Raw genomic sequence first — 23,648 nt, forward strand, 5'->3', positions numbered from 1 at the left:
TGAGTTCCATGTCTAAGCAGCAGAACCCTTTGACCTTTGCTATTGAGGGCATCACTAATTTATCTCTGCAAAAATTGTGACTATTGAATGGGACCCTTCCTAGAAATAGTCTTTACTTACTCTCCCCACCTTGGAGAGAGCTTTCACTGAGATAGAATAAGGCACATAGTCCAGCTTTTGTCCAAAATTCTACACTGGTTATAGGCACGTTGTTATTACCTGTACAATGAAACTCTTTATTGTGCTTCAATCCATAAACATTTTGTTTCTGTGAGTTGTAAAATATTTTTCTAATAATTTAAAGTCTTTTGTAAAAATTTTTGAAAATTGTGGAACCATGGGGCAGTAGTTGGAACTGCCAAAGGAAGATTATAAAATTTTACTGCTTGCACTTTTTATTTGGCTGTGCTTTCTCATTTTCTTCCCCACTGCTCGGCAGCCTTGTCACTGCATACTCAATGACAAGGGAAGGACAGGATGTGCGCCCTTTTTATACTCAAAGCAAATCTTGTCAAGAGAAGCCTGTCCTTCCTCTCTTTTCAGTCCCTAGGCACTGATGGCGAAATTCCTCCTACATTTACCAAATACATATAAAGATAGGGGTAGCACTTCTGGGATCCCATTTTTGCTTCTCTGTCCAGATAGCTGATCATTGAGACGTCATGGTGAAGCGGAAAAAAAAAAAGTGATTTTGTTGAAGTAGAAATGCTGGAAGTATGCTGCTTTGGTCCACAAAACAAATGTTTATAAGACAGTTATAAAATCAAGCCAGCTTCCAGGCAGTAGAAAGAAGAGGCAGTGGCATTATAAAGGGCTAAAATAGGAAAAGCGTGGTGTCAACAGTCAGGAGTTTCCTACATCTCTGCTCCAGAGCATGGAAATGTGCCGCAACCGTGCTGCAAATTGCATGTTAGAGGCAGGCAACACACGTACATACCCAAAGTTGAGGCTAACTGCAGATCCAGAAGATAATAAGGAAAACTGCCAATGTATGAGTCTGAATGTGGAGCATTCAAGTAAACATGTTAACGGAATAATTTTCCATCTGGCTTCTGGCAAGCAGCTGTTACTGAGGACTGGCTGGTGAGCCTCCAGTCCTCCGGATCATGTGGAGTGCATTGCTTCTCCTGCAGCGTCTCAGGTAAGCCAGAGCTCTTGAGCCACTCTGCAGAGTAATTCCAGTGAATTTTAGCTTCCCCTTCCATGCTTCCTGTATCTCTTCCTGAGAAGAATGTGCACTTACTCTTCCCTAAAAATATAACATTCCTAAGAACACAACATTCCTTCCCCACTCAGGCAGGAATAAGGCATTTGTACTCCCAGTTTACTAAATGAGTTGTTAAGCTATACCAACCAAAGCAATTCTTAACAGTTGTATCATCATAACTCTTCCTAGCAGAGTGCTAGGATACCTACTTCCTTTTATTTTTTAAAACCCCCTGTTTTTGCAGTTCATTTTAGTCTCTTATTATCCAAAGCAAGCACTTTGACTACTTTAAATTTGTTTAATCTATAAACATTATAATGCATTGACAGAAAATTCTTCTGGAGCTCCTGAAGGTTATTTTGGTCATCATTTTGTAACTTCAGTAAAGCAGAAATAAATGCTAAAGTTATAGTTGTGTAAATGCCAGGTGTAGCACCCAGAAAGCTTCAAGTGGTCCTCTCAGAAAATCTAAGATTGTGAAATAGCTGCAAAGCAAAGATATTCCCTTACATATCTCTAACATTGATTTTAAATATTGGAATACTTGTTTCCTTCTTTTAGCACTCATAACCTATTCAGTCCACATATCAGGAGAGACACCTGGAATTCATGTTGATACACAGAAACTTTCTTCAAGTATGAATAGGGCTAGTTGACAATTACTATACTATTCATCCATTCTTCAAAAGTAACATTTTTGCGGGCAGCGTTTGAATTTTTTGGTTTTGCAGGGACTAATTAAATTTCTCCAGTTCATGGAGAAAAATAAAAGGTTCAGAAAAGATTCAGATATGCTATGCAATTTTTATTACTGAGTCATTGCTACATACATATCAGATCAGTTCACACACCTTCTAGAAAAAAAGTTCTTTAAAGGTTTTCTAGTGGTGACTGTAGCAATACTTGGCAGTTATGAAAGAACTCAGTCGCTGTTCTATAAATTCTTTTGCGGTTCAGCCTTAGAAAACCATGTTTTGACTACTTCTTCCCCTTTTTCACTCATATCATTTAGGTTTGGTACATTCTGGCAACAGCAGAAAGCTTGTATCAAACAACCTTAGGTGAAACCCAACGTCAATTCACTAGTCCATGACCTGTTTACTTACTAGACCAACATTTTCCCTTTTGCAGGCAGGGAGCCCAGAGACTTGGCTCAAAGCAGCTAACAGCAGTTCCTCACAACTGTTCTTTAAGAAAACACCCAGTCTACATGCCACCCTATAGTCCTTTCTAGCAGGTAATTCCTAACAGCAATCTTTATTATAACTGGGAAGCAAATTAATTTGTTTATTAGCTGTTCCATCATCTGGGATAGCTGTCACAGTTCCATAAGGAAAAAAAGTTTCTTGCTGGTGAGTTTTTGGCAGTCTTCAGTTACTGTTAAGTAATATAAATGGTATTTTTCGCAGTAACAAGAGGAAAATAAAAGGCAAAATGAGAATAAAATGAGCAAGAAATTGTGCTGTTAAAGTAACAGGACATATCCAGAAAAAAATAAAGAAACTGAAAATGCAGAATGTCTGGGTGAAGTTACCTAATTGGGAATGTTGGCAAGAGTGGCTAAGATCCCTTCAATTCTATGTTTGAAATACACATTTGAGAATCTTTACTCATGTTAACAGTTCCTATACATATTTAAATTTATATATATATGTATATACATGTATTCTTTTTTCCTTGGGCATCTAGTGCTAGTGAAAATAATGGAAGCATGAGCTTTTCAGCTTCAATCTTTTAAGGTATGCACTTGGTCCAGTTACTTGAGACTACATTTGATCTAATTACTTGAGGCTTTATCTGCAGACTCTGGAAGCCATGGCGTGAGTGATAAGCACCCCCTGAAATACACAGGAAGTAAGGCAACTCAGAATTTCACACGAATAGTTCCTTAGTCCCATTTTTGTAAAACAGAAAGCTATCAGTAAATGGGTTTCCTGATCATTAAGCAGTTAGCTGCTGCCTGTGAAAACTGAAGAATATTTTTGTCTTCTGTATTTTATTCATCTTAATTTTTGAATTTATAGATGGGAAATAAACTACATTTGAAGAAGTTTTTTCAAAGCAATTTTGTTTCTCTTTTCTTGTACTAATGTCACACTTCGGTGCTTGCAGAGATAATGATGCTGGGCATGTGCACAAGAATATTTTTTCCTCTGTAATGGAAACCACGAGTATCCTCAGAATTTCTCCACTTTACGAATACTGTTATTCTTTAGTATACTGAATTATTCAGATTGTGTAAGAGATTTCCAAGTACCTAATTTACATTATGAAAAAGAGAAAGATAAGTGCTCTAGAATCATCATAAATGGGCATCAAACTGTAGGTCTACAGGTCAGATTAATGCATTTATTCAAATTTCATATCAATGTGATACTGCACAATAGTACAGCCCTGCCAGCAACAGTTACCAAAAAATGCTTACATATAAAATCTCCTGGCAAAGAAAAGTACTACCTTTTTCTGGTGGATTGGTTTTGTTTCAAAATTTAACTTGAAATAAAAGCTGTTGATTCAGGTGGGCTGCCACCAAGCATGCGGGTACTTGTGTTTGGTTCAGATACAGGGTTATTTTTAACAAAGAAAAAAATCTACTGGTTTGCTGTCAGGATTTTCCTCCCATTCAAACAGAAGTTCATTTTTAGAATATACTGGGGCTCTGCATAGGTACAGAAGGCAACACTGCTGTTCACAGCTTGAAAAGCACAATCCGTAAGTGATTCTGCTTCTCTGGTGTGTCCCAGCCTGTTCATAAGTCGGGTTATGAATATACTCATAGAAGTGTTCAGGGCTACTCATTCTGGATTCTCTATTCTTAAATAGCTTTCCAGGTGTTTTAAATTAAACAGAAACAGCTCACCTGTTTCTAAATGAAAATGTCTGTGCATGAACTTCCAGGATGGAACATCTGCCGTTATCTGTAGTGCAGCAACACACTGTGTATCTAGAGTGATAGAATTTCTTACACGAAGCCCATAATCTTCTTCATCAAAGACTGGGCTGCCTTTTGGTCATTACAAATTGCTGCATTTTTCAAAAGATGGATACTGACGTACAATTGTTGATTTAGCAGAATATAACTCAAAAGTCTGCAATAACTTACAAATAAGTCACTGGAAAGTTAACAAACTCTTGATGAGCAGTACTTGCACTATTTAATAAACTATGAAGTTTAAGTGTCTTGCTCTGGGAGGAACTGCTTTAATAATTCAAACAGAAATGAGCATAAAACATCAATACTTGGTTAGTAAAGCTGGCAGTGAAAAGAAATATTTGGCTTTAGATAATGGTGGTAGTAGTGAGAAATCAGATGTTGATCAGCTACTCTCCTGAGCCCATCTTTGGCTTGCATTTGGAAACACTCTTTGTCACCATGAAGCCTAGAGTCTGTGTTTTGTTGTTGTCATGGGGGTTATTTTTTATTTAAAATGAAAGCTTGCATTCTGCAGAATCTGAATATACAACATGGAACTCGCATGCATGAGACAGGCTGCACACAGTGATCGAGCTGAGCATCTGGTAGCATCAGACTGAACAACTCCTCACCCTAGACATAGGGAGAACTAGAGAATTGCTCAGGTTTTTTAATATATATATATAAAAAAATAAAGATATGTAAAAAAGGCAGTAAAAATACATAATTTATTAATACTTCTCTTTAAACCAAAACAAACACAACCAGAAAACCTGAGTGATTTTATTTCTCACACAAAAACAACAGAAGGATTTTGTCCAAGTGGTTTAATGGTTTAATGGCCATTTTCATACTATGTATAAAATGTATCCTATACACTGTTAATTAAACAAAGTATGTAAAACTGTATTAAAGTTGCATAGGTAAAACTACGTAAGACAGACTGCAGCAGATGGTAGATGATCAGTAAGTCCACATCTTTCTCCTTCATGTCCAGTACTTCAATCCAATTACTGAAGAGAAGCAATAAATGCTGCATCGAGCATTAATGATGAACTGGTGAATACATGAAAAGTCGTTATGGACTACAGACAAGTGTACAATGTTACAGAGAAAAACAGAAATAAAACCTCATGTAGTAGTACAAAATGTTAATCTTCAGTCCTGCCTGAAAAACAGTAGTTGACTAATTCATATGTATGAAGTCCTTAAATAACATCCAAATTCAAGTCTCTGTAGTTGTTGTTTTCGTTGTTTACGTCTTAAATATATTCAAAAATTCTCCCTCCTTTTTTACAAAACACTCTTTCTGTTTTTTCATAGCTTGAAGATTCATCATCTTTTGCAGTATCACAGACCATTTGGTAAACGTAACAACTGAACCTCCTGTTAGGCTTCTGTTCTATATGTAATATAAGGTCTTTGTCAAAGTAAACTTCATGACTGTAAGTCTGAAATGAGAAAAAAAAATTCTGATTGCAGTCTCCATTTCTATGACTTGCTAATACCTGTACCATTTTCCTTGGGGAACAAAAAAATATTTAACATTGGTGACCTCCATAATCAGACAGGAATTTTGTGTGGATATGCACAGACTGCTCTTACAGACAAAGGACAGAATTTTAAAACTTTGAGAAGTTTCCCACATGTCTATTTTAGGAATCTAAGTGCAATTCAGGGCATCTGATTTAAGATCCTAAGTTGCCTATGCAGTCAATGACAAAAGAGGTGCCAAAGGTGCTGAATATTTCAGACCACCTAAGTTGGATGTCCACCTAAACTTGGACTGTATGAACAGCCCATTCCATCTCTCCAAATATACACACAGTGAGGTCCATGCTTAATTCTATGCATGAGGAGTTCAAGTTAAGCTAGTGAGACTATATTTACAAGTTGTGAAGTTAAGCTGATGTAACTAGCCAGAGGGTATTGAAGTTGATAAATACTTCAGAAATACATAAGGATGACCCCTCCCCCAGCCAAAAAAACAAATGAATCAACCAACAAAAACAAACAAACAAATCTTAACTTCAAATCAAGGAGATTTTCAGATAAATGAACTACTGTCTGATGGAATACTTAAAAACTTTTGAGTTATGATTATTATTTTGTACGAACCTCATCCATAGCACTTGGCAACACTATTCATATATCTGCTTCAAATCTGAAGAAAAATGATAGGTAAATGGGTATGGGGAAGTGTTAGCATAAACAAAAGACAGGAATTCTCCTCACCACATCCCAGGACTCCAGTAACGGAATACTCTTAAGTAGAATCCCGTGTTCATTACAATGAAAGTCAAGGTGAGCTCTTCCATCAGCTCCTATTTGAGTAACTGCCACAGTGGATAACAAATCCAGTTCATCTTCATAGTCCACAATTTTGAACGTCTTGAGAAAAACAAAACCTCAAGTTTACAAATCAAACATAAATTCACATTTCCCTCTACCTAAATTGCATAGCTCTTTTTCTTTCAGGTGAAAGCAGAATTGGAAAAAGTGTAGTTCTTAAGTCTTCTGGTCTCATAAAGAAAACTTTGACAGCCTTATACCCAACAGGCATTTTTCCCAACACAAGTTGTCCAATGTACTTCAGCAAAATTCCTTAAGACAGGAGAGAATAAAGTGACATTCTGAACAATCCTAATGTGCAAGTAGATGTATTTGGTACATCTCATACAGGAAATAGAAAAAAGTACTTTGAAAGTGGCAGAAAAAACATATTTAAACTCCATGCCCTCTCTTGAAGCAGACATGTTAGAGACAGTATAGCTTAAAACCATTACTGGTTTTGAGGGGATGGGTATATTAGGGTAATTCCATTCACATGAACACCTGTATGTTCTGTTCAGAGCGCTCTCTCACTCCACAGAGTATGTGGCAGTGAAGAACTGAGACCAAAAGGTGAAGATTGTGAACTGCCTTAATTGCCTTTATCTCACTGTCATGAACCTGGTAACATACTCTTTAAATTCAAACCAGTCTTTTTCTTCCATAATGGAAAAATATCTACTGGAATCACAAATAAGTGTAACAGCAGGAAAAAAAAATAGTGTGCAGACTCTAATTTTTATTATGTGTAAAAAAAAAGTGGATAGAAATGAACTGCAGACCTTAAGGATTATATTGGACTGTCCTGTATTTTTACCATGGTAAAATCTATTTCATCAGAAAAAACCAATAGAAATGACTGCCAGAAACTGATGAATTTTAACTGTTGTGTTTATATCAATTACAGCTTCAGTTCTAGATAGAGAGCTAAAAAAAATATTCTTTGCAGCCTCTTGAAGACTCAACACCAAGGCATGTGGTGTTTCCACTCTCAAGAAACAGTTATTTGAAAGTGTTAAATACCTTATCCTGCAATCTACTCAAAGCAATTGGGGAGAAAAATACAGTTTATTTATAAAGATACTATATCAAAGACTAGATGAACCTAAAGCAGAGGAAAAAAAAAGTTAATTTCATAAAATGCTTTATAAGACATGTTTAAAGGAGATGTTTGAATGGAGAGAAGAGTAATGGTTCGTCACAGTAACATCTCATTTCTGTGCCACTGAAGTTGCATTGAGTTATGACGGCATCAGTCCTTAAAAGAAAGAGACTATCCAAAGCACAAATGTCAACCAAGGAGAAAAGATGACAGAGAGGGGAAACGAAGTAATTAGAAGTTAAGAAGACAGAGACAGCCACAGAAGAGGAATAAAGAACTCAAAGATTAACACAGGTAATGGTTACAGCCACTGCATCTGAAACAAGAATGACTTCTGGCTAGCTAAACATCTTAAATAATCCACGAACTGCTCTTAATCACTACATCAGTTACCTCTTGTTCTGGGTCATCATCCAGCAAGTTAAAACGTTTTTTCACCACTCGGCCAGAAGCTGTTACAGTAACAGCATCATTCACCTTTGGAGAAAAAGAAAAAAGTGGCTCTAGACTTTGCAGCATTTTAGTTTCTTCCTATCTATTTGACAATGTATCTATTTCATGTCTTTTGCTTTCTGACTTTGTTTTAATCTCTCGGATCTTGTTTTAGCTATGCATAGCCCTAGTGCTGCTATCTCTTCTTTATGAAGGCTCATGAACTCGGTGGCTTTAGTTGAGATATTACTGATGTTTACTCATATTCAGAGGTTCTCAGTCATGTAGAGGTGGCAAATGTTCTCAGCTACCATAATTTTTAGAACAGAAGTGACTGAAGCCAAGATGCTGGAATGAGAATTAAGACAGCTAAGTCACCACCAACTTGTTTCTTAAACTCTTACTTCCAGAAGATGGGGAAAGTAGCATCTTAAACCTCCACAGCTGCTTCCACTGGGCTTCATTAACACCAGAAACATTCAAAACTGGGGTATCAGTGTCTTAATGGAAGTCAAAAGGAAAAGGCACAGCAGACAGGATTAGAACTCATATTTCTTTGCTCTTATTGCAACAGAAGTTATCTAAACAAACCCTAAAAAAAAAAAAAAGTATGGCAAGTCATTAGATGACAAAGCTTATCCTTTCTGAATTCAATGGAATTTTTATACCTGAGTTAGTGTAGATTTTTAATACACAAACTTTTCTTCTGCAGAAGCTTCAAAATTAGTATCACTGATTTCCAGGGACTTTACAGTACTCACAAACTATAAAAACTTGCTTTTTTGTCAAGACATAACTTTGTATGCTGAAGCAAAATGACAGTCCCAGGCACTGCCAAAAATTTTTCTTCACGAGTGTGCTCTTCAACCTTTTTGGCATTTAGATTGTCTTTGTGATTTTCTATCACAGAAGAGCTCATGAAACAACCAAGGTGATTTAACAGCTCATTTCTACCAGGAGGTTCAGATCATCCCCTCGCCACTTGGTTTTACCTTTCTGCACTCTTCTGACCCACTGATGATTCAGTTCTGTTCTGTTCCAGCTCCAGTTCAGCTCACCAGGCAAGCAGAAAAGTACTCACCTTCTCTGCTGGGCTATTATTCTATTATTTTAGTGCACTGATTTGGCTCACCAATGGTTAGATGAATGCTAAACCTGTCACAAGGGAGTGACAGATGTGCAGGGCCAGGAAAAGAAACAGACTTAAGGCAATGTATAGCCTTTGTTGTTATGAAGACTCACCCCTAAGTTACGGGAGACTTGAAACATTTCTAGCATTTGTATGATCAACCTACCTGAGCACCAGAGATGCGCACAATTATCACTTGGTGGCACCTTCTTTTGAAGGAAATCTGTCACCATCTTTTAAGTATGTTTTATATCAGTGATACATGGTTATACTGCACACTATAAAGAATGCTGAAAACTAAAGAAAAGACTGGAGGTTTCAGAAAGCTATCCTGAAAGCGTTACTGTTTTCAAAATTTTTTTCATACAGCTTGAAGTGCAATGAAGACACTGAATGTCTTTCAATAAACTTTGAATTAAGCCCATAAAACACAGTGATTACTCACATACGCAAAATCCCTGTGTATTGCTCAAAATCATACATTGTGATCTCGGACACTAAACTCACAGAGTTTTCTCTGTTGGCCACAATCATAAAATCTTCTGCAATCTCCATTTGGTCTGTATTATTTTTAACTTCCTTAAGCTTCAAGACTCTACAAAAGAAACAGAAATTACAAAAAAGTCATGTATTCTAATCCACCTACTACAACACTTCTATATTTATAATTTTAAAAAAATCAGGTATGTTAAAACATAAGAAATAACTGAAATGGAACTAAATTATTTTTGTAATTTATGTTTATCAGTGAAATTTTAACACAGTGGTCCTTGAATTTTTTTCATATCAAAATCTAGTGTTGCCTGCCAGTGCCTACATTCATCACATAGAAATCTGCAAATGTTTCTACCAGAACTTCCAATTCTGACAAATTAATAAATTTTACAGCTTCTAGGGCTTGATGAGTGTTTTGGCCTGCAAATTGTCAAACTACTGAATTTATGCAGTTATGCAACTTTAATGAAAATAAGATTTGGGGAAAAAAAAAAAAAAAAAAAAGACTCATACTTTATCAAATTTGGTCCCACGTGGATTATTCTACCTGACATATCTGGATGGAAATATATCCAGTCAGGTTCCAGTGAACAGCATTTCATATCCTGTATACCATTTTTTGCCTGAAGAAGGAAGGGAAAGCTTAGAAAATTATTATTTTGAAAGTCTCACAGATGTAAAGAGGAAATACTGATCTCCTCTCCACATACCTCTGAAGGTTTTTAAGTATTGCTCCTAATCATGACCAGAAAGGATGGCAGTGGAACAATAATAATAATAATAAAAAAAAGACTCAGTTCCAATTCTCAAGATATTCCATGGAACAGTTTCAACTTTTAAAATATGCAATAACCTTGTACTACAGCTATACATGGTCCTACCTCTCCTGAAACTAAGCAAAATGAAGATTTAGCCTACACTCTGCAAATGCTTCAACAATTCCAGCAATTTGAGTGTCAAAGACATGAGGTGTGTCAAGACATGAGAAAAGCATTAGCACAAACTTTGACTTGAGCTTCAAACCTCAGGCTCAGCCTCTTTTGTGCAAATATTTGTGGAACGTGTAAGCCTAGGATAGCTTGTGATTTTAGCTGCAAGCTGGTCAAAATCTTGGGATTTTGGAAGTGGCTTTTTGTTGTTAAATTTAGCTGATCCTGGTCATTCACATTTTCAAATGTATGAACCCATATAGACAAAACTAGGTGAGAAAGGACTGTACAAGTCCCTTCGAATCAAACTGATCTTCAGCTATGGTTGTGAAAGACCTGTTTTGAAAATAAGAGATAGCAGCAGGATCATTGATTTGATCAGGCTAGTAAAAGAGATGAGGACATTTAAGAAGTTTTTTAGTGAAGAACTCTGAACTAACAGGCCTAGAAGCTGCTTGTATTACAGAATTATGTTCAGGTCAAATCCAGATCCAAAATAAAAGCTGAGACGGATAGCTCACACAAAAGAATATATGATGAATAGTAAATAAACAAAAATAATTAGGAATGCTGGATTAAACCGAGTAATAAAATCTTTCTAGGGAGAGAAAAAGAAGGTACAAATCAGGGATAAACTACAAACATTAAGGAAACTTATTCTGCAATTTCTTAAAACTTAAAATGTTTCTTTAGTCATGCCATTTGGTAGGCTGACTAGTCAGAAGTGCATTAAGATGTTACCATGCAAGGAATCAGGTAATGAGATTCTGCTTGAGCCTTAACTTTTAAGCTGAGAATACAGTGCTGTGGAGCACTGACAGTGCTATGATTATATTGGAATGAAAGAAATATCAGAAGCAGTGCTAATTCCGAAGAAAATATTTTACACGTGACTCCACTGGATAGCACACGTAGCACTGTGTGGCGATCCCTGTGAGAGCACCACGCTGGAAAACAAGGGTATTGTTACCTCGAGCACTACTCAGAAGAGATGAAGACAAACGTGACACACATTCATTTCAGAGAAGCTGCTATCTGAATATATTACCAAAGCATTGTCTTTCAGAGAACAAATATGGAAGACTCCTTTATGCTTTTTCTTGTTAGGTGTGATGATATAATGCCAAGGGTGACCTCCAATTTGAAATGCATTCTCCAGAGAAGATGCTTCAAATAGCAAAGGTGGAGTATCTGCAAATATTCGGTAATGTTAACACCATTAGTAGCAGAACAATCATAATTCCATTGATCCTTACAATTCTAAATTCCAATAAAGCTATTAGTTTCTTCAAAACTTTTGAAGACTGGTGGAAATACATTGGCTGTGATCTTTTTTCTAGCACCAGCTATGCTACTTCACCTAGCATTCAGGCACAAATCTGCAGTTCCCTGTGGAAGGTTACTGCCTTCTCAGATCTTCATGCTGAACTGCTCTTCTGATACCTTTGACTTACTTCATTCCAAATGAGCTGGATAAGCAAAGATGTAGCAAACAATTAAAATTAATCCAGCTCACCTGAATGAGAGAGGACGTACACGTGAACAGATCAAAGAGCGTATCAAAAGGGTCACTATTCTCTTAGGAAAAATAGTGATAAATAGCTGGAAACAGGCTAACAGCAGCAATCTCAAATAAAAGAATTAAATGCAAAGATACCTGAATCTGAATATTCCTTCTCCTTTTGCGTAATACAAAAAAATAGTGTGGATCACAATGAATGCAATCTGTAGCTGAGTTCATAAAAATCAATAAAAATCTAGGAATTTTTGTAATTAATGACAAAAGGTATCTAGTTTCCCCTTCAGTTCAGTTGGGATAAATTATACAGACGTAATATGACATTCTTACAAGTTTTCTGTGTACTGAGAGAAGCATCTTTGAATGAGATGGACTGCACGAAGCTTTACAACTTCTACCAACTAGCTAAATAAAAGCAATTTCTATAGCTGCTACAACTGAATCAACTTTAGACTGAAGCTCGGCTCTTTTTAACAGTACAGAGAAGTGCTGGAAAAAAAAAATTGACAAAATATGGAGAAAATCTGCAAGGAGCATTTAAACAGGCAGAATATGAAAACCCAAGCTGAATTACTGTGAGAAGAACAAGTTTCTTATCTGGACTTTTGCATCCCAAAGGTCTCATCCAGATTTTGACTTGTTCTTGTCCTGCTTAGTCTAGATAATTATCCAGATCCTAGCCAGTGGTGCTAAGATGTCACATGACATCAGAAATTATGTTTACACAGTGCTTCTCTCTTTTTCCTTCATTCATGTTTCCAAGAACTTAGCCATTTAGACTGAAAGGAATTAGTTCACTGCCCATGGAAACGAAGTCTTTCCTAAGCTGGAAAGTGGCTGTCTTCTACTTGTCTTTTAGAGTAACACATAGGAAATGGGAGATTCCGTGCAAGATATAACAAAGTATAGGTTATAAAAACTGAGGCACCTGCTGAAAATGTAGAGAATGTTGAAGATGGAGGCATAAACAGAGGACCTACTCATATTAAAATCTGCCAGAAAATGAAAAATGAGTCAAGAATATTTTTTAACATTTTACCCTATCGACTTTTTAAATAAACATATGTAGCAAGGCCCCTCAAAAGTTCTGGTAGACGAACTACATGATAGATTTAAATGCGTTTCAATAATATATCAATCCTAAGCAGTACAGGCTGCTGCTAAAATATGCCTTTCTTTTTATATTAATTTGGCAAAGATTTGCAAGATTGTAGCCACCTAAACCACTGTGATAGCGTGACTCTGCTGCCTCAACTCCCTCTTTCCTGCTATGTGTCACTTGCTCTTGTTGCTCAATACCTCCTGTTCTCATTTTTAAGTCCTTTCCCTAGCATTGCTAGTTTTCAATCTCCAGCTGAGCTTCTTTGTTCACTTCCTTAAAACTCTCCAGCCTCATCTAAACATAAAGCCATAAAGTTGTTCCAGGCAACACTAACAAGTATTTGTTCTAAATGTAAAAAAAATCTGAGCAAAATATCTTCCTCTCTGTTTTTTTATGAAATTACTGTATCCTCTAATAATAAATCAAACTACAGTTTTAAGTTCTGGACCTTTCAGGAAGTGACATAATGAAGATTTATAGGTACGTTTTCCATTCCTTCCACTGTGACAAAATCAAATTCCTTACCAGTCAATAGCTGTAAATGACGTGGTAGGTACATGGTAGCCTCTAAGTTTTGATCTCTATACACTTCCTCTTGGGTACCTAACACACCATAAAAACAGCACCGTAATAACTGCCATCCCTTCAGGCAATTTCTGTAGGGAGGCTAGGAGTAAATAAGCAGGAAAATTACACAGTTAAATTATAGTAAATACAAGCTTAAACTCTGAAACTGTTAAAATCTCGCTCACCGAAGCATTACATCACATTAAACAGTCAGTCAGCCATCCCATTCTCAAAAGAAAACAGCTCAAAAACCACAGGAATGCAACTATCTGCAAAGAGCAGCCATGGCAAATGTCTGTCATGAGTTCAAAACCTTCTAACCACAAATTCTTGAATATGATTCAACATCAAATATGTTTTCTCCAGTACATTGGTTTTAAATCTCAAAACTAAAAACTACAATGATCTTTAAGACATGAGAACAAATCTGGTATAGGCTTCCTATTAAAGCTCCCACAGCATGCTTTCCACAGGGCTCCTAACATTAAATTGTGGTTTTGCAGACTGAGACAGAGGAAAATGAGGAGAAATTTCCCTTTGCAGAACCTGAGACATCAATTATAGCAGCCTATCGCTTTGCTTTGATAAAACATTGCATTATAACTGAAAGCCTTCACTATGTGAGTCTGTATTTTATCTTTGTATATTTCCTCAGGTTTATGTAAATCTGGTTTGGTTTGCCTGTTATTATCTGATACTGTTTGTGAACATAAAGATCAAAAGCATTTTTTGTGTGGACAGTCACCTGTAAATACCGTTTAATACAGAAACATTCAAAATTAAAGAAATAAGAGCATGCATTATTTGATATTGGTGAAAACTACTTTTTTTATTTTTTGGAAGTGCTTCAAGCATGAACTTGTGAAAATGTATTTTTAAAGTAAAAAAAAAGTTTCAAAGAAAGTCTCAGGCTTGGGTCATTCATTAAGATTCTTAGCACCAAATTCTAATCTGAAATGCACCAACAGAAGTGATTGTTTGGTTTCAGAGAAATTAAAGTCATTACATAAAGCAGAACATTCGTAAGTTAATGATTTGAGGCATAAGAATTGTTTTTAATAGATACTTTGTTCTCTCCTCAGGAATTAATTTTATTGGAACTGGCACATTTCTGACAACTTAAGAATTATCAAAATGCAACTTGGACAAATTGTATTCTGTCTCCTTGAATTCCCTCTGCAAGTTAGATTAAATGTTCTCACATCTTTTGCTTACATACCGTATACTGTTTCTGGGTGTTACTAACAGCTTTCCTAGCTCTTCCTCTTTCCCAAGAGCAGTTGTGTCTCAGAAATAAGGAAGGGGTTTCCACTTCATGTGTTGCTTATGAAGTTTTTCAAATAGCTTAGTTGCTGTACCAGTTTTCTAGGTAAGTCTTATGTAATTAATTTTTGTAATTAGAAGTAAAGCAAAGCACATTTTTACTATGATGTAAACCCAGAAATATAGCTACAGCACAATATGACTACAGTAATTTTAATGTGTTTTCATGGTGTGAAATGTCATAATTAATCCATAAAAGCCACCAGCCAAGATAATACAAAGATCATAAATACCTGTTATTTTAATGTTACATGGAAGACCAAATGGATACTTTCCTACAACTCCCACTTGACCATTCCAGTTGAATTCATGTCCCAGATCAAAAGGCTGTTCCATGAACTAAAATAACACAGAACAATTTAGCTTTATTGATACATATTTACTCGCTGTTTAGTTTTACTGCTCTGTTACTACTGCATTCTTTATCTTGCTACATACTGCTTGAAGTCTTATTTTTGAATTAACGTTTGATTTTTGACTGGAAGAATGTAAACTCAGAAGTCTTACTGCAGTTCTGTTTCAGATCAAACAACCTTCCATGCCCATCAGTTTCTAGCCTTAACATTTATCTGTAACTACAGACTAGGCGTGTAAAGAAGTACACACCCTGGTCTACCATTTACATAGCTCCTCTCTATATGCATTTAAGTGCCTGTCTGACCCTGTATCTCTTATGTTTTGCCACCTGTAACTGGTGTGGGTAGAATTTTCTGATAGTGTACCCATTTGCATCTTCTGACTGTAAATTGATTTAGGCAAGAACTCTATCCTTTGACACATTGCCCATGTATCTATGTGGCATTACATGAATATTTATGATTTGTTGCCCCAAATGGCATGGACTGTATGAAAAATTTTATATTTCATTACCTGTTTGGAGATGGCCTGGAAGTTATAGAGCCTGACCAGACCCATGCTATACATTACAATAAGGATTCCATTAGAAACAGCAACATCTGTCACACTATTACCAAATATCTGGAAAAAAAAAAAAGGAGAAGAAAAATATTCTATTAGGAAAGAAATAATTGAGAGACAACGCACAATACTGACATTATGTCCTTAATTTTGCAATCACTTTAATTTTTTATTCTGACCGAACCCTATGATCAGTGTTTTAGTTCGTGAAGTTTTCTGTAACTCATCTGTTCTGCTGAGTTTCTATAGTACTTTGCACTGCAGTAACACCTGAGGTTAGATTAGTCACATTCTGCAAGCAGATTCATTCTCTAATCAATTCTCAGTATACCTTCATATCATGTTACCCAGTTATTATAATACATGAATAGATTGTATTACCCAGCATCCCACAAGAATGTTAGCACCGCTAACAACTCAATCGAGAAGTACTGATTTCAGATGTTCTGTTCTTTCTTCATCACCAGGGTAAAATACTAGTCTAATCATGGCTCTATGACTGTGTACAGCTGTACTAAAACTACATTATCCAGCTGTCAGAGTACAGCACCCTCTCTGAATCCAAATTAGACATACACATGAGAAGCTGACTTACCCCTTTTAACAATTATGCAGTGTTCATTTGTGCCACCGCTTAACACATCTCCACTGAGAAAAACCCAAACTAGTTCTTAGTATTTAATTAATAACAACATGTGAAGTTTGTAATTTTTTTTTAACAGAGATGGTTGGAAATGTAGTTTTCATTTCTTTAATCTGAATCACTATGTGAAAAAGCAATTAGAACAGGGTTAAAACAGGCTTAGAAACAATAAAAAAAAAAAAAAGAAACCCAAAAGCTGTAGTACTCCTAAATCTTAATGATCTTAACTATCAATGATCTTGTGATCAGTTTCATCCTGAAAGATACACCCACTCCTGAGACCTTGCCTTTTATTTAGTCCTATTGCTCTTTCTCAATACATTTGCTAGCTTAGGTCCCAGTGTCTTCCAGACCCAAACTCTAATAGTCTTCCAACCCTAAACTCTCCTTTCTGTCCTTGAGACCTTAGCTAGTCTGAACTCAGAATTTATTGTGGTGTACCTTCTCAGTAAAGCTGATTCATTAGGTGCATTCTGCAGTCTTGAACAGTAACCCCAATCCTAACTCTAATCTAACAGTTACATTCCACTGATCTGTATCAGGTTTGGCATTGCATTCACTGGTTGCTTCCTGTGCTAGGTGTATTCTCAAATCCCAAATTCTGCCCTGATGTTATTCCTAGCTGTAACAATTACTCTGATGAATACTCAGTACAGGCCCAACTGAAGAAGTACTCTTTTAGACCCTTTGCCTACTATGACCGTAATGAATCTGGCACGCCATTCTTAACCAGATTGAGAATACCTTTCATACTGGTAACAGCTGTTTTTTCCAATCCTAAATACTAATTTTGAACAGAACAATACACAGTGCCCCTAAACTTTCATGGGCCCAAATGAAAAATGTTTAACCCCACTCCTTCTTCACTTGCCAGCCCAATCTCAATTACAGCCTCAACCCAAACCAGCACCAGCTAAAACCCACTAATAGCTCTGGACCCCAGATGAGACTGTAGCTCACAGAGCTTTGAAGACAGAGTTTGCATGTTTGTACTGTTCCATTTATAAGTTGTATCCAGAGCCCTCTTGACTTAAAATAGCCATGTTTTTTCACCAGAACAGTACAACTTGCCATCTGGTTTGAGGTTTCCTAATATGTGCACTCTTACTTACAGGTCACAAACCAACCTCAGAAAGGTCGTTTGCTCTTGACTGATAAAGCAAGACACATATTTAACATTTTGCCATTCAGTGTCAATGATAATACAAGTCTGAAACATTTGTAACTGCATATAGAATTCATAGACTATTACTAGGAGTGGGTCAGAAGCACAGCTATCTTTCCTTAAAGAGGTGAAAAGAAATCTACAAACACTTGAGGATTCCCTGATTCTTATGATTAAGTAAAGGCTAAAGTCCTTCTACCCCAGTAGCAGAATGCATTCATATTTTCTCTTCTGGTCATTCGAATTAAGAATCTTCCCCCCAGTGCCCTATCAGACACAAGAACAACATTACTGCTAATTAATGTTTTAGGGCACTATGCTTTTATAAGCTGTAAATATGACTTTTGAAATTCTGGGACAATTGCCTAAACTATGCTTCTCATACAACTACAGTACAGATCACTATTATAGAAGAATTAACTTACCTTTTTGTTTATTTCTAGCATTCCAATGAATGAAAGAGGCAAAACTTGGAATACAGCAAGATAGAACAATACAGACTGTTGGATACCTGCCTGGGAAGGAATAACAATAGTGAATATAGTTATTATACTTGAGGCATTTATTAATGGTAGGACAGCTTCATCTTTTACCATAATAACAAAGCATAATGTCTCCATCTCTGTCCCTGTAAATTTTTTTTTTTTGATCGATTTTGTAAAAATTTAAGAATGACAGATTTTTTCAAACTTACCTGTCGTGCTGCTGCAGGGAGCTTATTCTGAGCTGACTTTACAACCATTACCTCTTGAGGAGTATCCCAGCTCAGATACCTATTTGTGACAAGAAAGGCCTATCTTAATGTATTTATTATTAAATTATTTTTTAATTATTATTTCACATAAAATATAATCTACTGTAACTAGGCAGATCCCTGTGTCCAGGCAAACTGTTCATTATCTGATTTAGGAGAGGTGCCCGAGATGTTTGCTGTTTGCAGTAATGCAAAACCCACAGAACTCAGAATGGCTTATTCCATACAGGATTGTGAGAAAAATTCTGAAAGTATAAACATTCACTATCTTAATTTTTCTCCTTCCCTTCACAGATCACCGCTTTCTTATCCTTCAGCCTAAAGGAAATAATTTATTCTGAGAACTGAAAAAAGATGCAGTTTACCAGAAGCAGTAACTGCTTGGCTTTTAAAAAGCAAAATGGCTACCCTATGAAGAAGAATGCTTGCAAGTTAAAAATGGCTTAAACTTTAAATGTATTTTTCTTATGTTTTATGAAGTTTTTTTTACAGTTCTTAAAGGTCCTCTCCTGGTATGTTGCTATTGCAATACTAAAGGCTGTAAAATCATCAGAGAAAAGCCAATAGTAGCCTAGTTTTTGTGGCTTTTGTGGAACTTGATACCAAATTTGAGACCATAATACTTAAGCTGCTGAAATTCTTCTATAGAAAACACCATGCAGGAACAGTACTCCAGGTAATATGCGAGACTAGCAAACCTGAAGTCAACCACAGGACAGTACTAAAATAAACATGATTCCCTTTCTCCAGTATAGTACTAATGATTATTGATTATATAAAGCCTAGTCAATGTTTAATACCTGAATTTGCAACAGGAACCAGCAAGGTATATTTTTTCCAGTATTTCTCCACTATCAGCAGAGAGACGTAGAAGCCAGTTCTGCACTGTCAAGACTATCAGGGAAGATTTATAGTCTGATGGACTTGGTAGCATTTCCCCCTACAAGGTTATCAGAAAAAAGTTTGTACCAGGATACATAACATTTTAACGCAGCAACAAGAAAACAAAAGTTAATACACATTCCTCAAAAACTAAAGGTGGAAAGCTGCCTGCTAATCACATCAGGATCTCTAAGCTCGCGTCTGTGCTAAATAGTCAGCTGACCATCACATAAATAATCTGTTGTCACACTTTTTGCAAGGCAGTTACCTTTTCTAGAAAAGAAACCTTTTAAAACTTCTTTGCCTTGCACAAATGAACTATAACTCCTTATCGATCTAATTGATACAAGTATGGGAGAGACAATTGTTTGTATTGCAGAATAAGACATTCAATGGTAACTCAACAGTAACTGCTAAGAATGGTATTCACACTGCTTTATTTTTAGGCACCTCAAGGATGGGGCTAATATTCCTAAGCTCTGTGGACAGTGGATGAGAGAAAAACTCCTCAAGGAGGAGGGAAATTATATAATCTATTAGCTAGAAACAGCAGAACAGCTTTTGGGCAGAGTTGCTTTAATGGGTCTTCAGTTTATGTGCCTCTTTTTTTTTATGTCAACAGATCTGATAAAAACTAGACCTCCCACCTACTGCCCTTGCTAATTAAAAAATAAAGAAAAAATTAAACAGAACTTATGTTGTAAGGAATTAGAGTTAGTTACATAAGCATAAAGGCACTGTTTTTAAAATCTTCCATGAAAGCTCACAAAAAAGCATTTGAATGCGCTATTGAGAAATTCAGAGAAGTATACCTCTAAACATTCAGTCAAAATAAATAAGCACGTTGCAAACCTTAAATGACCTAACTCCATAAAAACACTGAGAAAATAGTTCACAGGGAAAGAACACTCTAAATATGTTTCACTGAAAGATATTAATTTGGTTTTTTGCACAACAATGCTCTATTAAAAAGTAATCTTACCAGTGGGCATTCCAATAATAAAGCATCTTCTATTTTTTCTGACTTAGAACACTTTGGCTTTTGATAAAGTATTCTTGGCTCTTGTGCAATGCTGGAGGAAAATGATTGCTAATCATTAGTCTACTTTCTATCAACAAGTCATTTTATACAGTTTTATAAATCCTGCCTTCTCTTTAGGCAGGTCAGAAATCTAAACATCTTATTTTGAGAGCAATTTCACGTTGTATTTACAAAGTAAAAATAAGGCCTAATAAACAATAGTTAGTATAACATAATATTTAAAAGCTAACCTTCTCTATATTTTGCAGTTTCATGCTGTGGGGGTTTTTTTGTTTTTTTTGTTTTGTTTTTAAATAACAAACTTAATAGTAACATTCTTACTTTAGTGATATACATTAAACGAAAGCATATTCCAGAAACTAATGATCATCCTGGAACCTTCCCCTCAAGCTCTTCCACTGTTGCCTTTCATAATATAAAGGCATGGCATCATATACAGATATTAAAAAAAAAAAACAAACTCCTACTACTAGAATAAAAACTTTGCAGTGTGCAGAGTTTTCCCCTCAGGGAGAGGATGAGACAAAGATAAACCTCAAAGATGCTAGGCGGGTTAACGCAGTACTGGAAAGCATTCAGACAATGTAGGAGTAAAACACAGCTAAGCAGATTTAGATCTCTGCTGTGATAGATTAATTAACTCTCAGTGGTTTACACTGACACAGTAATTTGTCTTTTATGTATCATATGACACTGTCTTAAAACTGTTCTGGCCACAACTTACTCAACAACGCACTTCTCCAAGTCCCTGCTACCTCCCTCACAAGAGGGATGGGCACGGACAAGACTGGTGTACGCAGGTCTTCCCGTCCTCTACCCTGCCCTGTGCTGCCTCCTAAGCTGTGCCTCTGCAGCTGATCATGGAACAGGAGAGTACATCAGATCAGAAAACTGATCTGCAAAGTACATTAACAAAAACCAGCAAGTACTCCACACACTGTACTTTTACATGGACAATAATTTACTTCTTTAATGCAGAATTTATAAACATAGTACCAAGCTTGTTACATAGGCTGATTATGTGACATATTCTTCAGCACACTGCTAGTTACCAGATCACAAACAACTACCATTCATTTGGCTTTTTAGCGCAAAATTATAAAATGCTGATAATCTCCCACTCCTGTTAAAGTGCTCTGAAAGCTGAAGTTATACAGAACCAGTAAGATCAGACTTTCCTTCACCAAAGCAGGTGTCACATTAAGACACAACGACATCTGAGTGTAATTTAACACAGATTTATGCACCTGGTTATTTTTTGTTTGTAAGTAAATTCCACTCATTTCACAGGGGCTATTTGGATGAGTAAAGTTAGCGACATCTCTAAAACAGAATCACAGTGTTAAAACCGTAAGCCAGGGTAACTTAATTGTAAATTTATTACCTGCTAATACAGCACTGGTAATTGTCTAAGTAAATTCTTCCTCTTTCATACGCAATAGGAGATGCAGAATGAGTTGTCCAAACGTTCTTGAATTTAGTACTTTCCTGAAACAGACAGTGGCTGTAACAGTGATGGCTTTTGTAACAAACCTTGCTTTTGGAAAATGTTTTATTTGGGTCTTGCAGCTTAATAACATACTTTAATTGAACCTTTGCTGTTGAATACATAAAGATTTTTTTTTAAACCAAATTAAAAGACCTTTTTTAGGGAAATTTGGTCTTTTTTAAAAACCAAATTAAAAAAATTTTATTAGCTGTTATGGACAGCATGGGTAATGAATATTTTGTCATTAACTTGCCTGTATTAAAATTAAAACTGGCAACTAAACTTTAACGGCAACTTTTAAAATCCAGGACAAAACTCCCCAGAGTGTAAATATGCACATAACTCTTTTATATGTAATTAATTGAATTTTTACTGAACACCTGACTCCATTCTGCTGTTGGTGTTTTGTGTGAAAGGTAGAAAAATGTGTTTACAGTTATTTGCAAAAGGTGCCTGAAATGTTAATGGGATAAACGGCTCACATAAAGTTTCTTGCATGCATTAGAGACATCAGGAGCTCTATACTATTAACAAAGGTTCCAGTCTTACAAAAAATATAAGTATTTGTGTAAGTCAGATGTACTCATTTTTATCTCAATAAACCTTGCATGCCCATTGATCTAGTTGCATAAATGGGCACTTTAGCTCACTTCCAATAAATATATTTTCAATATAACACAATTCCCAATTCACTTCCACATATTCACTTTCAATACATTTCTATCAACTACTGCATGGGAGCAGTAAAAAAAGTCAAGTTCACTTTAGTCTGTAATTGGTTTAATTCCTATTTTTCCTGTAACATAAATTTCACTGACACATTAGGGGTATGTTTACCTGAAGACCTCTGCTGATTATCTTATTTTGTTGTGAGAACTTCATTCAAATGTAACACTGATGCTCTCTAAAACATTACGAATTTAGTATTGGTATTAAATATTAAGCCACCTTAGGGGAAGAAATAAGTGATATAAAACCTCATAAAAGGCTATTTCTAACATGGTTATTAGATTTACAAATACTTCTACAGTTTTTCCACAGCATAGTCCTCTCCAGATTCCTAGGTCTGAGCCTCAAGAAATAAATTTAACCATTTGTAACTCTCTTCGGCAAAACTACAGCTTTTTTTCTTCCCAGACTTGCTAGTCAGAGCTACCAGGGACTTCTCAAACAGCTGGGCTGAGGACTGAGGCTCAGACCACCCCGGATGAAAGCCAGTACACGCAGGGGTTCAGCCAGCGCCGGAAAGCATTGCTATTACCTGACAGATTAGCTTTCTGAGGAGTCCCAGGTTTTTTCTGTGGGCGACACCAGCATCTCTGGCATAAAAGCCGTGGGCCCTGCGGCTGAGGAGGCGGCAGACGTTGTGAGCCCCGGGCGTCCAGGAGGCGGTCCTCCTCCAGCCGGCGGCTGCCTGCGGGCACATTCCTGGGCCTTGGGGCAGGCTCGGCTTTCCCCCCTGCTTCCGACTCGCTCTTGGCGGGGCGAGCAGCCTTGCAGGGCCCGGGCCCGCACCGGATTTGTCTCACCCCCCGCCCTGCCCAGGGAGTGGCGAAACGAAGCGGAAAAAGGCTCGAGCAAACCCTTGCTCTCTGACTCCCGAGAGACGCAATCCGAGCCCTTCAGACGAGGCTCCGCCGCGGCCACACCGCCCCGGGGCGGGGCCGGGACTGCCGCCGCCGCGCGCAGGCGCCCACCCGGGCGG

The 23,648-nt window shown here is 36.7% G+C and overlaps 1 protein-coding gene and 1 long non-coding RNA gene across 8 annotated transcripts; one reads left to right on the forward strand and one right to left on the reverse strand.

Moving 5' to 3' along the window:
- The first annotated feature begins 793 nt into the window (after window positions 1-793).
- Window positions 794-19,333, forward strand: LOC142414231 (uncharacterized). Its single transcript, XR_012776994.1, has 4 exons — window positions 794-1,141; window positions 2,339-2,444; window positions 18,220-18,347; window positions 18,825-19,333. It is a non-coding gene; the product is annotated as an uncharacterized LOC142414231 (long non-coding RNA).
- DCAF17 (DDB1 and CUL4 associated factor 17) lies at window positions 4,835-23,647 on the reverse strand. 7 transcript variants are annotated; one of them, XM_075511175.1, is made up of 14 exons: window positions 23,205-23,647; window positions 21,839-21,942; window positions 20,395-20,485; window positions 19,331-19,470; window positions 18,471-18,549; window positions 18,202-18,291; window positions 15,921-16,028; window positions 15,284-15,389; window positions 11,588-11,730; window positions 10,124-10,233; window positions 9,623-9,710; window positions 7,948-8,031; window positions 6,357-6,512; window positions 4,835-5,572 (listed from the first exon to the last, which is right to left on the reverse strand). In XM_075511175.1, exons 1-14 carry the CDS (start codon window positions 23,367-23,369, stop codon window positions 5,384-5,386), a joined length of 1,653 nt encoding a protein of 550 aa, XP_075367290.1. In that variant the 5' UTR covers window positions 23,370-23,647; the 3' UTR covers window positions 4,835-5,383. The 7 variants fall into 7 exon arrangements, 3 of the variants coding, with proteins under 3 accessions (XP_075367290.1, XP_075367291.1, XP_075367292.1); XR_012776990.1 differs by lacking the exon at window positions 4,835-5,572 and adding an exon at window positions 8,132-8,334 and having other exon boundaries at window positions 6,477-6,512; window positions 9,561-9,710; XM_075511176.1 differs by lacking the exon at window positions 7,948-8,031.
- Between the last annotated feature and the right edge of the window lies 1 nt (window position 23,648).

The sequence above is a fragment of the Mycteria americana genome, chromosome 9 (assembly GCF_035582795.1).
Source record: "Mycteria americana isolate JAX WOST 10 ecotype Jacksonville Zoo and Gardens chromosome 9, USCA_MyAme_1.0, whole genome shotgun sequence".
NCBI lineage: Eukaryota > Metazoa > Chordata > Aves > Ciconiiformes > Ciconiidae > Mycteria > Mycteria americana.

Bases quoted from the DNA above. Each gene is read 5' to 3' on its own strand.
- DCAF17 (XM_075511175.1), bottom strand. From the start codon at position 23,369: ATGTGCCCGCAGGCAGCCGCCGGCTGGAGGAGGACCGCCTCCTGGACG. The intron at 15,390-15,920 runs GTAATGAAATAT...GTGTTATTTTAG, and splicing joins TCCAGGCCATCTCCAAACAG to TTCATGGAACAGCCTTTTGA. The intron at 10,234-11,587 runs GTAATATATTCA...TTCCTTCTTCAG, and splicing joins CTCTGAAAGACAATGCTTTG to GCAAAAAATGGTATACAGGA.